This window comes from Leopardus geoffroyi, chromosome B4 (genome assembly GCF_018350155.1).
Source record: "Leopardus geoffroyi isolate Oge1 chromosome B4, O.geoffroyi_Oge1_pat1.0, whole genome shotgun sequence".
In the NCBI taxonomy this organism is placed as follows: Eukaryota; Metazoa; Chordata; class Mammalia; order Carnivora; family Felidae; genus Leopardus; species Leopardus geoffroyi.
Genome location: NC_059341.1, coordinates 83282906 through 83299607, shown reverse-complemented (window position 1 = coordinate 83299607; position 16702 = coordinate 83282906). Strand labels below are relative to the sequence as shown.

At 44.1% G+C, this 16702-nt stretch overlaps 1 protein-coding gene across 4 annotated transcripts in view; it reads left to right on the top strand.

The window, feature by feature from the left end:
• The window catches only part of RNF41 (ring finger protein 41), a 28769-nt gene extending 21247 nt beyond the window's left edge, over window positions 1-7522 (top strand). For all 4 annotated transcript variants that reach the window (XM_045463632.1, XM_045463634.1, XM_045463633.1 and 1 more), the window contains 4 exons: window positions 2668-2939; window positions 3634-3769; window positions 4242-4345; window positions 5186-7522. In XM_045463632.1, the coding sequence (XP_045319588.1) occupies window positions 2668-2939; window positions 3634-3769; window positions 4242-4345; window positions 5186-5537 (864 nt within the window). In that variant the 3' untranslated portion in view covers window positions 5538-7522. The remainder of the gene's footprint in view (window positions 1-2667; window positions 2940-3633; window positions 3770-4241; window positions 4346-5185) is intronic.
• Window positions 7523-16702: the final 9180 nt, after the last annotated feature.

Genomic DNA, 16702 nt, shown 5'->3' with positions numbered 1-16702 from the left:
TTTTTTTAATGTTTATTCATTTTTGAGAGAGACACACACACACAAAGTGTGAGCAGGGAGAGAGTAGAGAGGAGACACAGAATCCCAAGCAGACTCCAGGCACCGAGCTATCAGCACAGATCCTGATGCAGGACTGGAACTCACGAACCCTAAGATCATGACCTGAGCTGAAGTCAGACGCTTAACTGACTGAGCCATGCAGGTGCCTCATGGAAAAGACAATTTTTTTATTTTTTAATAGTTAAAAATTAATGAGGAGAAACTCATGATTAACAGGCAAGTATAAGTGGGATGAAGTCTTAACAGTAGCATTCATGGGACATCATCCTGCATGGTCCTTATTGCCTGCCCTCTGTAAATACCAGTGTATCCTCTGGCAGTCCTGGCTGGCTAGACATAATCCCATTTTCCAAACCAGGACACGAGTCAGTGAGGTCTCACGGCCCTTCCCCAACTCATTGCTTATACAGCTCCTGGGGGCTCCTCTTGATCCTTTGAGTATATTCTTATTCCAGTGTTCAACCAGTCAAAGGAGCACTGAGCTGACTGAAAGGTGCCTGAGCTGACTGAAAATCCGACTGCATTCCAATGGCAGCTAGCCCTGGACCTATACCCTGTCTGGGCCTTTGCAGCCTACTGCCAGTAGAACTATTGGCTGGGTGTGGAGCAAACTATTGGTGGTGTCGAGAGGTCATGGGGTGTGTCAGTTCCTTCCCTTCCCCTGGCAGGGCCTTGTCTGTTTTCTGGCACTATCATTTGAGGTGAGTCACGTGTGGCGAAGTCAGTGTTGGTTCATAACTGTAAGTCAGGAGTTGCCCCCCCACCTCCACCTTTTGGGAGTAGGCCAGGAAGACCTCAGGATGCCAGGTTACCAGACACATATCCAAGGGTAGAAGGCATCTGCTAGGAATGCTGATATCCCTACGTCATATTTATTTAATTTTTGAATAGGTGATAAGTTCATATGGTTCAGAAACCAAAAGAGTAGAAAGAGGCATACCGTGAGAACTCTTACTCCATCCTTGTCCCAGCCCATATAATCTCCCCATAGTTAACTCTTTTTATTATTAGTTCATTTGCCCAACTTTCTTACGTGGAGCATAGCACATTCTGTATATTTCTGCAGGGGTGGCAGGATTGGATAGAATGGTCACGAAAGAGGTGACAGTCGGGCTGAAATCTGAATGATAAGGGGATGTTCATGCTAGGTTTTAGAGGAAGAGCATTTCGGGCAAAGAGAAGCTGCAAAACCGGAGATGCTGAGGCAGGAGTGAGCTGGGTATAGACAAAAACAGAAACGAGGTCAGACTGGCCTGAACACAGCACTGGGAACATGGTGTGTAGTGAAGAGAGGTCAGAGGCACAGGGCCAGATCAAGCAGAATTGTATAGGTCCTGAGTAGGAGTTTGGACTTATTTTAAGTACAAAGGGAAGCCATTGTAAACTTTTAAGCAGGAGTGATATGATCTAGTTTGCATTTTTAAGTGATCACTGTGGCTGACGAATGTAGAATGAATTATAAAGGGGTGAGGTAGAAGTAGGGAGACCAGTTAGAAGACATATTTAATAATATAGGTGAGAGATGATAGTTTGAACTGGGTTAGTGGCAGGACAGATGGGGAAAAGTGGACAAATTTAGGATTGTTTTTTGGAGATAGGATCTGTAAAGATTTTGGAAAGAATCAAATATATCTTTGAGTGAAAAATAAAAATCTATTGACAGTTGCATTAGTGACATTGTGAATGACTCCTTCCGTTACGAAGCCTTTCTTTGTTTTGGTCTTTGGTGCCTGTGTGCACCTTGGAGGCAGAACCTGTCTTGTTTTGTAAGCACCTAGCAGAGTGTTTGGGAAATAGCACACCATTCGTTCATCAACAACTACTAAATGCCTACTGTGTTTGTCCCATGCCAGAGGCCAGGGAATCCTCTCACTTTGAGTGATTAAACTTTAGAGGTTATCTGATTTATCAAAGAAGTAAGCTGAAATACGATCTTTATGAAATTGAAAAGAATGTGACTCTATGAGAAAATGGCTCTGTTTGGGAGGATAGGCCTCACCATTGGGATTCAAGGCAATGCCTCAGGTCAGCCCTCATAAAATAGGAACCTGGGCCCACACAGAGAGAACTCTTAACTTCTCACCAGGAGTTCAAGGTGCTTGTTTTGTTTTGCTTTCTTATATTGCATTTTTGCCAGTAAATCTCTTCCCTGTGTCCTCTCTACTCATCCTTCAAGACCCATGTCAAATTATGTCCTCCATAATAAATACATGCCCTGATTGACCTAGCCTAGAAAGATCTCACCCTCCTTTGGATTTCTTTGGCAGTTATTGTGTATGCAATCCAGTTGGCAATTAATAATCGACTGCCTTGTGTCATCTCTCCTATTGTCCTGGAATATTATTTATACCTCTTATTGTTACATAACTTTTTACTTGTTTGTCTTATGTCACAATTCGTTTGGAATCTTGAGCACAGGAAACCTATCTGAAGCCTGTCCCTACACAATGTCTTGCCCATAGTGCATCTGTCCTTCCCTGTGACCCCCAGGGACCTCTGGCCCTGGAAGCTGCTCAGAGGCTTGAGTAGCTTTGCGGAGTTATCATATTCAGGCTCTTAGCTCCTGCTAATTCTCTTGTGCCCCTTTTGCCCTGCTCTCCCTTCTAGGCACCTCATTGTGAGCATGCTTTCTGCAATGCCTGCATCACCCAGTGGTTTTCTCAGCAGCAGACATGTCCGGTGGACCGTAGCGTTGTGACGGTCGCCCACCTGCGCCCAGTACCTCGGATCATGCGGAACATGTTGTCAAAGCTGCAGATTGCCTGCGACAACGCTGTATTTGGCTGTAGTGCTGTTGTCCGGCTTGACAACCTCATGTCTCACCTCAGCGACTGTGAGCACAACCCCAAACGGCCTGTGACCTGTGAACAGGGCTGCGGGTGAGATTACTTTCCTTCCCCTGCCCCATACAGATAAGGACCTTCCCATTTATAACTCCCCCTCTCCCCCCACCCTTTTTTCCCAGATCCCTTGCTCACCAGCTAAGGCAGTTTCCTGTGCACGTACACAAGGAGTGTCCTTGGCCTCCCTGGCTCTCTACCCCAAGATCTCACTTCGTGCTGCTTTTTCAACTGTGATCTTTTTGCTCTTGCTTTAATAAAAGAAACGAGGCAGCAGTTCCCAATCTGTGTGCTAACACTAAGGATTGATTTCCTTTATTCTTCCTTTTCAGCCCAGTACTACTTTCTCTTTGTCAGATTGACTGCTCTAATTTCTAGCCTTCTCATATTTCCTCTTGCCCTGTTCCTTTCTTTCTTTGGGGTGTGAAATAGTTGATTACATGCTGATAGCCAGGGCTGTGAATCTAGGGCTTCTCAGAAGGAATGAGTGAGAAGGAAAGGAGAGCCATGTGGTAGATAAAACACTGTCTTAGAAAGGGAAAGAGGCCCAGAGAAAGTAGATAGCAAAAGGATGTGGGGGGAGCTGTGGAGAAGGAAGTGAAGGGAATAAATAAGAGGGGAGGCCTGAATGTTAGAAATCTGGGGTAGAAGAAAGCCCACTCAGCAGTTTTGTGCCTTTGCCCACATGTCCCACTGAGCGTTTCTGTTGTTTGTTTCCCACCCTGGGTGGCAGCCTGGAGATGCCCAAAGATGAGCTGCCAAACCACAACTGCATTAAGCACCTGCGCTCAGTGGTACAGCAGCAACAGACACGCATCGCAGAGCTGGAGAAGACCTCAGCGGAGCACAAACACCAGCTGGCGGAGCAGGTAAGGCCCAGAGAACATAGGGGAGAACCTGTCCTTAATATGCAGACATGTGTATATAACAGATGTGTGACTATGTATAACTGCATGCGTGTGTCTGTGTATATGTGCAGAGAGCCATGGGTGAGAAGCACCAGTGTGAGCATGCAGCTCGGTGCCTGTGCTTGTGTGCCTGGGTGAGTGGATACTCTGCCTCTGGCTTGGTAGGGAATCAGATTGGAGCTCGTCTCCCTTTCTTTCATCCCATCAATGTCATTCATTCACCTAACATTCATCAAATGCCTTCTCTAAGAAGGTACTCAGCTAAGCACTACGGATACAGCTGTGAATGAGATAGTCATATCCCTGTCTTCCTGAAGTGTATAGGTCTGGTTTTTCCTCAGATCTCTCAGTTGCCCTCATTCTCAGACTATCTTCTGTCTTTCATCTGTTGTCTGCCCTAACCATCATCCCTGGTTCTCCTTCCCTCCAACAGAAGCGAGATATCCAGCTGCTAAAGGCATATATGCGTGCAATTCGCAGTGTCAACCCCAACCTTCAGAACCTGGAGGAAACAATTGAATACAACGAGATCCTAGAGTGAGTGTCACTCAGGACATGGAGTCACTTGCTCCACATCCTGGCACCTAGCCCTGAAAGGAGGAAGCGCAAGGGATGGCAGAAGGGCGGGTAATAAAAGGGCTGGGCTGGGGCCACCGCTTTTCAGATGTTGGGATGAAGGATAGGGACCAAGGAGAAGAGGATAACTCCCAGCCCCACTATAGGATCTCCTATTCTATTGGGTGGATGGAAGGGAAAGCTTACCCAAGTATTCAGTTCATTGAGACTTAGGTGAGTACCCACATGTACAGAGCCCTGTATTAAAGGCTGTGGAGTGCGAGGAGGGCCAAAAAGAAATAGACATTGTCCCTGTTGTCAGGTAGCTTACAATCCAGAGAAGACAGTCAGTGCAAATCCAGGGAAAGGATCTAACATGCAGCATAAACAAGCAAAGTCTAGAATCCCTTTCAGTGCTAGAGTCCCATGCAATTCATAGACTAAACTCTTAAGTGTGAATCAATATATAGAGAGTAAACAGTGCTGCGTGGGACACAGTATAGAGGAATAATCACTTCATTCAGTAAACATTTGTTGAGCACTTAGTACGTGTTAGGCACTGTGTGTGTTTAGTATTGGGATTTTTAAGAAAAATGACAGAAACTCTGCACTTTTGAGTTTCATCTGGTGAGTGACATGTGGTGACTCACATGCGACCAACTAGGGAAGGATTTAGAGTTTCTGAACTAGTGATGGAAAAAGGAAGATGGGAGATTAGGGTTAAGCTGAGCACCGAGTGGGTGGTCATTCCTATTAGGAGAAAAAGCCAATGAAGAAAAGGGGGATGAGCTGGAATGACCACCTTCAACCCCCTCCACACAGGTGGGTGAACTCCCTGCAGCCAGCAAGAGTGACCCGCTGGGGAGGGATGATCTCGACCCCAGATGCTGTACTCCAGGCTGTAATCAAGCGCTCCCTGGTGGAGAGTGGCTGTCCTGCCTCTATCGTCAACGAGCTGATCGAAAATGCCCACGAGCGTAGCTGGCCCCAGGGTCTGGCCACACTAGAGACAAGACAAATGAACCGGCGCTACTATGAAAACTACGTGGCCAAGCGCATCCCTGGCAAGCAGGCTGTTGTCGTGATGGCCTGTGAGAACCAGCATATGGGTGACGACATGGTGCAGGAGCCGGGGCTTGTCATGATATTTGCGCATGGTGTGGAAGAGATATAGGAGATCTCGATGGGCTAGCAGGAAGAGATGGCAGTCAGAAAGCCCATCGCTCCAGCAGCTGGTCCCTGAGTCCTCCCTACTACCCATAGTACTGTGGCTTACACACGGGCCACATGTTTCCCTGCTCTTGTGGCACTGAAGGGCCCCGGGGCACTTTGCTCAGCCTTTCAGGTGGGAAACACAGATTCCTTCCTTTTACATAATTTCTTCCCCTAAGATGTCTGTAAATTTTCAGTCAGTTTGGAAAAGTCCTCACCTCTATATCTGTTTTCCTGCCTAGGGTCCCTGGTTCTAGATATTTTTAGAAAGCACAAAGAATTTTCTCTAGAGGATCAGGGTGGAGTGAGGAATATCTAATCGTTCCCCCTCCTCCAAAACCAGGGAATCAGAGCAGGCAGGCCTGTTGACACTAAACAGCACTTAGAGGGCAGCTCTGGGGAGCAGACATCCTGAAGAAATGGTAAGGGTGGAATCAAAGCCCTAGAAATAAATAATGAGGCCAGTAACTGGCCCTTAGGGAAAGACTGGACCTCTGTGCCAAGCAATACTCTGTCCAGCCCACCTTACAGGTGCAGGCTCCTGCTGGTTCTGCAGGTGTGCAGGTTAGGATGCCGAAAATTTCCAGATGAGCTCTTCTTTCCTACATTTTCTCATAATTAGGGAATGACAGGGTTGGGAATAGGGGATTAGTCTGTTGAGGTGGATGTGTTCAGCAAGAAGCAGCTCTCTGGCTTTTGCTGAAATCAGGTAGGCACTGCCTCTGGCATGGGCCGTAATAGTTCCATAGACCCCTCTCCAGCCCTGTGATTGTAACTAGTTATTTTGATAATTTCCTTTGGCCATTGTTTGTATTTCCTTCTCTCCCCTGCTCCTTTTTTTTTTTTTAGAATGGCCTGGTTATGGCTACCCTACTTTTCCAGTCCAGCCACATTGTTGGCAATCTAATTTATTTACTTTTTTTTTTTTTTTTTTTAAGAAAGGAAAAAGAAAAAAAAATTAACAAAGCTTAAAACTTTCTTTTGATATTCCTATTGTGGGGGTTCTGGATAGGGTGGGATGGGACAGGGATGGGATCTGTTTTATATTTTTCCTTTTCAGCACAATCTTTGGCTTTAATATAAGAAGGGCCCAAGGGAGTCCTTGGCTGAACTTATGTCTGCCCCAACCCTCCATAACCCCATCTGAGATGAGACACTTCTTTTGTTATTCCAGTGATGGATGTGACAGTCCAACATCAATGCCTGTGCCCTCTGAACTTTGCTCCAGTCCTTCCAGGGGTCTCCTTGTAAAACTCTGTATTAATTTTGAAGACATTGCCATCCCCCCAACCCCCAGTTTCCTTGGAGATACATAGTTGGATTCTAAGCTTCACCAGGCAAGATGGGAGAGACATGATATCTCTGTGTCTCTGAGTACAGGCTGTGCTTTGTCTTACCCATGCCCTCTGAGAACTTCAGCTCCATTTTAGGCTACCCGGGCATTCCTTGATCCCTAGCTAGGGTGGCTAGTAGAGCTAGAGAAGGGGAGGGATAGAGGGTGTGATTATTCTAATATACCAGTGGGAGTGGGGTTGAAGACATATGGCCATATAACAGTTTCTTCTCTCTTTGGAGTTTTATTCCAGGCCAGCTTGCCTGCTATAGGTCTGGGGAGTTGGGTCATGGCTCCACTGGGAATGGGGTGGAGGGATACAGCTTGAAGGGAGTAGGGAACAGTCCTGTGTTCCAGCTCCAGGACATTGTGCTCAGGAATTTGAAAACGCTGCTATACTTAGTCTGGTTACTACATTTCTTCCACTCCCCTCTGACCCTGCCTGCCTTACTGAGGCCCATACTCTCCTGTCATCACCTTCAGACAGAGCCAGGAAGCTCAGTTAAGGCTTCCCTCCCCTTTGCACTAGTGTCTCTGCGGGTTGCTGGTTGTGTTATATGTGCTGTTCCATGGTGTTGACTGCACTAATAATAAACCTTTTACTCAACTCTCAATTCTTAATTCAACATCACTCCCCTTCTTGTGATGCTTTCTCCTCGGCTTTGCCCTTTCTCTCACCTTGATTCCCCTTACTTCTTGCTTTATAACCTACGTTTGTCGTAGAACTAACCTCTGTTTTAGGAGGATGTCTGTCTGGGAGTGTGCACCTCACTTTGCTCTGTGTGCTCTCCTCCCACTTTCCCTCCTGTCTCCTGTTCTGTAGAAGCCAACATGTTCTCTCCAGTGACCTGAACTCTGTTTTTTTTTTCCAGGGTTTGCCTTTGCCCAAATTCCATGTCTTCCCTAAGTGTTCCTGGGGTTTTAGGACAATTTCAACAGAAGAGATGCATGTACCTTTCTCCATTGTCCCACAAGCACCTTTGCTTTGGAATCTGGGATTCCATCGCAGTCAGGGATGCCTCCACTACCCAGTGTCTCCTAGCCAGGGAAGTAAATGTGAGGAAAGGAACCTGGAATGATGGAACCTGGTGTGGTTGTCAAATCTTGATAAACCCTTTCACAGGCATCTGCTGCCACCTTCTCCCTGCCATGAGAAAAAGAAAATCTTTTTCCCCCAGTAGTATATTTGCAATTTGTTGAGCATTTATGATGCACTTCCTGTAAATCCATTAATACCCTCGATACTCTAGTGTGGTTAAAAAACAAAAGGGCATAAGGACATTCCTGTGCTCTGAATCTGCTACACTTTCATGTGCACAAGGTCTGATTATAAAACACTGGTGAACACATACATACACTATATATATATAGTGTCTAGTGATACCAGGAGTGCTTTTTTTTTCCCCCTGAAGCTTATTCAAAATTACTTTCAGAACCTGTTGCTCATTCTTGTGAATGTCACAAATGGTGCCAAATCAATCTGTTAGGGTATTTCGGTTTTTGGAAACAATATTCATTGAATATTCTGCAAGGAACTCAGGTGGGGATGGGTGTCATGTAGCGCAATGGCACCTACTTTCAAAGGATGTATTCCATAATGGAGATAAGTATATAGGAATAATAAATGTGGTAAGTAGAGCTACAAGCAATATGTGAGCAGAGGGAAGATAAAGGCACCGATTCTGATGAGTACCAGGAAATACTTGTTTAGGAGAAGTGGTATTTATTCTAGATCAGAGGTTGGCAAACTAAAGATTGCATCCCACTGCCTGATTCTGTAAAAATGTTTTACTGGAACCCAGCCATGCCCATTTGTTTATGTATTGTCTGTGGCTGCTTTTAGATTATAACAGCAGAACTGAGTAGTTGCCACAACACTATGACCCACAAAACCTAAAATATTTGCTACTTGGCCCTATAGAAAGTTTGCCAGCCCATTGTAGACTTTTAAAGTCAGGAGAACGGGTGGGGAAATACAGAGGGTTGGTTTTGATTCTTTACTTCAGTGTGTTAATTTGAAGAATCGGAACATTTTCCTACATTGCCAACATAACATGCTTAAAATTAACAATCTATATTCACACTTCCCTAACTGGTTTAAGAAAGTACTTTTAGAGCTAATTTTTGTCCAGCCCTGGATCCAATCCACGAACCATGTATTAACTATCTTTTGCACTCCTGCAACAATCTTTTTTGTAACACTGATTTGTTGAAGAGATTGGGCCAGTTGTCCTGGAGAGTGGTCTTTTTGGATTTGATTGATTGCTTCTGCGCGGTGCCCTTTAACTTCCTCTACCCTATTTTTGCTAAACAGAATTTGATCCAGAGCCTGAGAGATTCAAGTTAAGCAGTTCTGAGGATAGAAGACATCACAGGAGAGCTGTTCTGTGTTGTGTAACATCAGGTGATAGGCCCAATTGTCCCACCGTTAGTCTGATCTCTTCATGGTATACTTATATGGTTGAGAGGTTTTTTTAAAAGCTGCTCAGGTGCCCTGAGAAGGGGGCAGCTGGCAGTGCAGTTCAGGTGGGTTGCTGCCGTACTGCAACAGGGGCCCCATATTGTCAAATCTTATTGCTTCTCAAGAACCATTGGACATCCTAATGTTTATTCTAAATGCTACAAGTTTTCAACGTTGGCTTAATTAAAAAAAAATTTTTTTGTGGGCCAAAAAAAACAGGGTCCACCAGTTTGCAACCTCTGCTTTTAGGTTGAGACCGTAGTGTGAATAAAAACAAGTTATGGTGAAGGATATATTAAAGAAGGAAGACACCAGTGCAATCTGGAGCATAGAGTTTGTTGAAGGAAATGGTGGAAGATAAGACTAGAAATAATTTGGGGCCAATTCTTGGGGGGCTTTGAATACATGGCAGGGAATTTGGTCTTTAATTTTTCAGGTAAGTTTTTGATGAGGAGTAACCTCCAACTCATGATTCTGGTGGCAATGGAAAGACTGAAAAATTGGTGACAATACCAAATAAGCTTTGCAGTAAATCATGCAATAGGATGAGAGCTTGAAAGAGCAGGAAAGAGGACAAGAGACAGGGAATAAAGTTGACAGGCCTTAGTAACTGACTAGATTCACTCAGCCAACACTTAGGGCATACCTGTTATGTGCCACACGTGACATGTATTTGAGATGCACAAATAATTGAGAAAAAAGTCCTTAAAGGAATTTGCAGTTTAGTAGGTGACAGACACTTGAACAAAGGAAATGTAAAATAATATATTGCTAATAAGGACTAAGTACAATGGAATGATAGGAGGAAAGGGTTCAACTACCTACTACCAATGGTGAGATGCTTCTCAGAAGAATCACTTAGGGATGGGGATGCCTAGGTAGCTGAATCGGTTGAGTGTCTAACTCTTGACTTTTGGCCCAGGTCATGATCTCATGGTCATGAGATCAAGCGCTGTGTCCAGCTCTGTCCTGGGCATGGAGCCTGCTTAAGATTCTCTAGGGGCGCCTGGGTGGCTCAGTCAGTTAAGTGTCTGAATCTTGATTTCGGCTCAGGTCATGATCTCATGGTTCATGAGTTCAAGCCCAGCGTTGGACCCAGCATAGAGCCTGCTTGGGATTCTCTCTCTCTTCCCCTCCCTCCTCTCTCTCAAATATAAATAAACATTTAAAAAAAAAAAAGTTCTCTCTCTGCCTCTCCCCTGCTTACTCTTTCTCAAACATTTTAAAAAGTGACCTTTCAAAAAAATCCTTTAAAAGAAGAATCACTGGAACGGAGTTCTGAACAAGATCAGATACTGGCAGTGAGGAAAGAAGGTTGTTCATTTATCATGATTTGGGCACTATTGTAAGTAGCAAACATCTCATCATCCCAACGGTTTTTTTTTTTGTTGTTGTTGTTGTTTTTAATTTTTTTTTTTCAACGTTTATTTATTTTTGGGACAGAGAGAGACAGAGCGTGAACGGGGGAGGGGCAGAGAGAGAGGGAGACACAGAATCGGAAACAGGCTCCAGGCTCTGAGCCATCAGCCCAGAGCCTGACGCGGGGCTCGAACTCACGGACTGCGAGATCGTGACCTGGCTGAAGTCGGACGCTTAACCGACTGCGCCACCCAGGCGCCCCCCCAACGGTTTTTATCAAAAGGTGCCTATTGCCATCTCCATTTTCTATGTGGGAAATAGCCAACAAAATTCGCATAGCTAATGATTAGAACTGGGATTTGAACCAAGAAAGTCATTTCAGAGCTTGAGTTCCTAACCAGTGCACATAACCAGGGTCACGGAACCAAAGATGAGTCACAGATAAAAGACAGATTTCTCCTGTGAGAATGAAAGATAGGGTCATTATTAACCTGAATAGGCAGGAGGAGAGGATAAGCAGGTTTCAACGGTGAAGTAATGAGCTCAGGTGGGGAACGTTGGGTTGAAAATACTATCACATAAAGGTATTTAGCCAGTAAATGGAAACGTGGATCTGGGGCTTAAAAGCATGTGGATTTGGGAGTTATCTGCCCAAAGGTGGTCAAGAAATTGTAGGAATGAATGCCAACACCAAAAGGACAGGACGAAGGCTAAGAATGGGACTGGGGGTGGGTGGATTCCAGAAGTAATCTGGAATACTGGAAAATAGATGCATGATAAAGTTGGCTACTGCTGCAGCTTAAAAAAAGATTTAGAATGATTTTTTTTGTATGATAATAGGATTATAGTGTGTGTGCGTCTTGAGTACAGTTGACAAGTAATGAATCATTTAAATGTGGCTCATAAACTAGCTGTGAAGGAGTTCCAGAACTGTTTTGTGCAACGATGGCACTGCATAGTCACATAAAAGCAATTTTGGATAAGGTCTCCTAATTTGTCACTGAAAAGTTTAGTAGGGGAAGGCATTAGCTACTCAGTTATAAGAGAAAGAACTTCATGAGAGAAGGTATTAAGTTGTCAATGGAGATGCTCAGCCTGATTAAATTGGGGGTATGTCGCTGGGAAGAATTAAGGATTTTTGAAAAATGGTTGAATTTAGGCAGGATGTGTTGATCACAGAAGCATGTTTCTCTTTTTGTTTTAAAATACCTTTTTTTTAATGTTTATTTTTGACAGAGAGACAGAGCACCAGTGGGGGAGGGGCAGAGAGAGAGGGAGACACAATCCGAAACAGGCTCCAGGCTCTGAGCTGTCAGCACACAGCCCGATGCGGGGCTGGAACTCAAGGACCGTGAGATCATGACCTGAGAAGTTGGATGCTTAATCGACAGAGTCACCCAGGTTCCCCTAAAGTATTCTTTTTTAATGTTTATTTTATTTTTGAGGAAGAGCAAGGGAGGGGCAGAGAGGGGGACAGAGGATCTGAGGCAGGCTCCATGCTGACAGCAGAGAGCCCAACACAAGGGCTCCAACCCATGAACTATGAGATTATGTCCTGAGCCAAATTTGGAAGCTTAACCGACTAAACCATCCAGGTGCCCCTAAATAAACATAAAAAAAAAAAAAAATGTATCTCACGATACTTAAATGTGGTTACTGCAGAAAAAAGTATTTACTCTCTTGAGCAACACTGCTGATTTATAAAACCTAATATCTTAATTTTTCCAATAAAACTCTTCCCTACCATTTTTTTGTAAAAACATTAATTTTAAAATTCAATGTATAACACTTCCATTCTATACATGTGGGCCAATATTAATCCTTCCCCTTCTACAAATACTTTTTTTCCCCCCACAAATACTAAGTTTTTGTTTCAGGTTCCCCAATGAGCAGAATAAGAAAGGCAAGATGAGATGGAGCAAAAGAAAGCTTAAGAGTTGTCTGGTTAGCCTCCAGATTAAAATATAACCAAGAGTGACATTAAAACAACCCCTTCAGGAGCCCTCAGATTTCCAAATAGCTCTGAGGCTCAGAGTCTTTGATTTGCCTGGAACACTGTAGATCATCCAGATCAACTACCATCATGAAACCAAAGTCATGAACAAGATTCTATATACCCTCTGCTTGATTGTCTCTAAGAAAGTCGACCATCATCTGAGTCCCATGGTAGACACCTTCTATTACTAGATATTGAGTCAAAATCTACCTTCCTGATGCTTCAGCCTATTGAAACCCAATAGTATCTTCTGTTATTCTGTTTCTGTGTGACAACCTTCCAATTAGATGAAAAGTTGGCTGTCCTGTCCTTCCTAAGGCTTCTTCATGCTAAACACCCACAGTTCTTTCAGTATCATTTCAAGTTCCTTCTCAATTCTGGCAATTGACCAATGGAAACACTGAGAACCCTCAGGGCAAAATCAATGTGACTCTTATAGTGGTGAAACTGGGGCACCTGGAAGGCCACTGTAACAAATTAGATGATGTGATGGAAGAAGAAATGATTGATGAATCATGGGCATGGGAGAAAAGAAAATGTCAGATTAATTCTTAAGATTGGAAACTAGATGGAATTGAGAGAATAGTATTAACAGAAATGGGAAACGTCGAGAATGTCATCTTGGGAAAGGAGCAGTTTGTGTTTTGGGTGACATTAGGTCAACTATGAAGTCATAGGTAGCTGAAGGTACAGGACCACAGTTTGACTTGGGATTTTTGTCTTGGAGGAGGAAAAAGAATGGAGCTTTTGGCAGAATTCCATAGAAGGAGGGAGAAAACAAATGAGATGGAGAAACAATGTTCTAAGAGAAGAGAGTACAGTGTCTCTGAAGTCCAATAAGAAATCAATAGTTTTGGGGGCACCTGGGTTGGCTCAGTCAGTTAAGATATGATTTTGGCTCAGGTCATAATATGGTTCGTGAGTTTGAGCCCCGTGTCGAGCTCTGTGCTGACAGCTCAGAGCCTGAAGCCTGTTTCAGATTGTGTCTCTCTCTCTCTGCTCCTCCCGTTTGCACTGTGTCTCTCTCTCAAAAATAAACATTTTTAAAAGTTTAAAAAAAAGAAAGGAAGGAAAAAAGAAAGAAAGAGGGAGGGAGGAAGAAAAAGAAAGAAAGAAAAGAAAAGAAAAGAAAGAGAAAGAAAGAAATGATTTCAGGGCTCCTGGGTGGCTCAGTCGGTTGAGCATCTGAATTCAGCTCAGGTCATGATCTCTTGGTTCGTGAATTCAAGCCCCACATCTGGCTCGCTGCTGTCAGCACAGAGCCTGCTTCAGATTCTCTGTCCCCCTCTCTCCCCTGCACCCCCCCCCCCCACTCTCTCAAAAATAAATAAACATTAAGAAACTGAAGGTTTCAGGGGCACCTGGGTGGCTCAGTTGGTTGAGCATCCAACTTCAGCTCAGATCATGATCTCACAGTCTGTGGGTTCAGGCTCCACGTCAGGCTCTGTGCTGACAGCTCAGCGCCTGGAGCCTGCCTGCTTCGGATTCTGTGTCTCCCTCTCTCTCTACCCCTACCCTGCTCATGCCGTCTCTCTCAAAAATAAATATTTTTTAAAAATTAAAAAAAAAGAATCCAACTTTAGCTCAGGTCATGATCTCAGTTTATGAGTTCGAGCCCAGCATTGGGCTCTGCACTGACAGCCCAGAGCCTGGAGCCTGCTTCAGACTCTGTGTCTCCCTCTCTCTCTGCCCCTCCCCCTTTCACACTCTGTCTTTCTCAAAAATAAACATTAAAAAAAAAAAAAAAGAAATCGAAGTTTTCAAAGTTAGCAAAGGTTTTCACAACAGAGTATTAAGATAGTAAGAAGCTAGAGGCAGAGAGTATACATTTTATTCAAAAAACAGAAGTAGAGATGCCTGGCTGGCTCAGTTGGTGGAGCATGCAACTCTTGATCTTGGGGTTGTGAGTTCAAGCCCCATGATAGGTGTAGAGATGGGTGGAGGTGTAGAGATGGGTGGCTTAGTTGGTTAAGCATCTGACTTCAGCTCAGGTCATGATCTCACCATTCATGGGTTCGGGCCCTGCATCAGGCTCTGTGCTGACAGCTCAGAGCCTGGAGACTGCTTAGGATTCTTTGTCTCCCTCTCTGTCTGCCCCTCCCCCCACACACACTCTGAGTCTCTCTCAAAGGATAAATAAGCATTATAAAATTTTTATTTTATTTAAAACACTTTTGGGGCGCCTGGGTGGCTCAGTCGGTTGGGCGGCCAACTTTGGCTCAGGTCATGATCTTGCAGTCTGTGAGTTCGAGCCCCGCGTCGGGCTCTGTGCTGACAGCTCAGAGCCTGGAGCCCGTTTCGGATTCTGTGTCTCCCTCTCTCTGACCCTCCCCCGTTCATGCTCTGTCTCTCTCGTCTCAAAAATAAATAAACGTTAAAAAAAAAAATAAAAAAAAATAAATAAAACACTTTTTTGTGTTTATTTTTGAGAGAGAGGGAGAGACAGAGTGTGAGTGGGGGAGGGGCAGAGAGAGAGGGAGACACAGAATTTGAAGCAGGCTCCACACTCTGAGCTATCAGCGCAAAGCTAGACTCGGGTCTTGAACTCATGAAACGTGAGATCATGACCTAAGTCGAAGTCCAATGCTTAACCAATTGAGCCACCCAGGTGCCCCATTAAAAAATTTTAAATAAGGGGCACCTGGGTGGCTCAGTCGGTTAGGCGTTGGACTTCAGCTCAGGTCATGATCTGGTGGTCAGTGAGTTTGAGCCCCGCATTGGGCTCTGTGCTGCCAGCTCATAGCCTGGAACCTGCTTCAGATTCTGTGTCTCCCTCTCTCTCTGCTCCTCCCCTGCTCGCTCTCTGTCTCTCAAAAATGAATAAACATTAAATTTTTTTTTAAATTTTTAAATAAAATAAAATAAATAAAATAATCTAAAGAAAAAATAGAAGGAAGTAGAAAACAACATGATGATTTGGAACTGTCAAATAAAGGTGTAGTTTTGTTCTGATTTAATGGATTGATCCTGTGCAATTTGAATGTGTTATGGAAGGATGTTTATGTAAGTTTCCTTAGGACTTTGAAATGAGTGGGCTTTACAAGCCTATGTGGAGAAGGTAACTTTAGGGCAAATGAGCAAAGTCAAATACTGAGCCAGAAACTAAAGAATGCCTGGGGGGACCTGATCATATAAGTCAAGGAAAGGTATAAGGATAGAGGATTTGTTGGGATAAAGGGGTAAAGTGAAGGAATTGAGGAGTTCAGGTGGGCTGTGGGGATGGTAGAAATTTATCTATTGTACATGAAGGTTTGAAACCTTGGCCTCTCACCTATGACAGTTACAGGGAAAATATTTGAGAGCGAAAAGTATGATCTCCAAACACCAAACAACCTCTGCTAGCTTTTCCGTCCAGATCCTCCATTTTGTAAGCCATGGTGCCTTCTTCCCTTCACAATATAGTTGTTGGTTGCCCTCTGCTGGTCAATTTTGGTCTTGCCTCTCCAGACATTTAAATCAGAGCATGCGCAAAATGGCATTTGGTAGGAAGCTTGAGTACTGAGCCTGTTAGTTTATTAATTAATTCACTACATATTTGCTCACATCTGTGTATAAAAACCTAGTAAAGGAAATACAAAAAAAAACAAAATACACAGTCCAAACTCTCAAGAAGCTTACAGTCCAGTCTGAATGAAGATTAAAACATGTATACGTAACTACTGTAAAAACACATAGAGGGGCACCTGAGTAGCTCAGTCAGTTGAGTATCCAGCTCTTGATCTTGGCTCACTCAGCTCAGGTCATGATCTTATGGTTGGTAGGATCTAGCCCTGCATTGGGCTCTGTGCTGACAATGTGGAGCCTACTTGGGATTCTCCCTCTCTGCCCCTTCCCCACTCACGCTCTCTCTCTCTCTCAAAATAGACATTAAACACAGACACACAGACACAGACATAGACACACACACACACACACACACACACACACATCCATTTACTCAACAAAGATTTTTTTTTTTTAATTGAGTGGCTTATATGT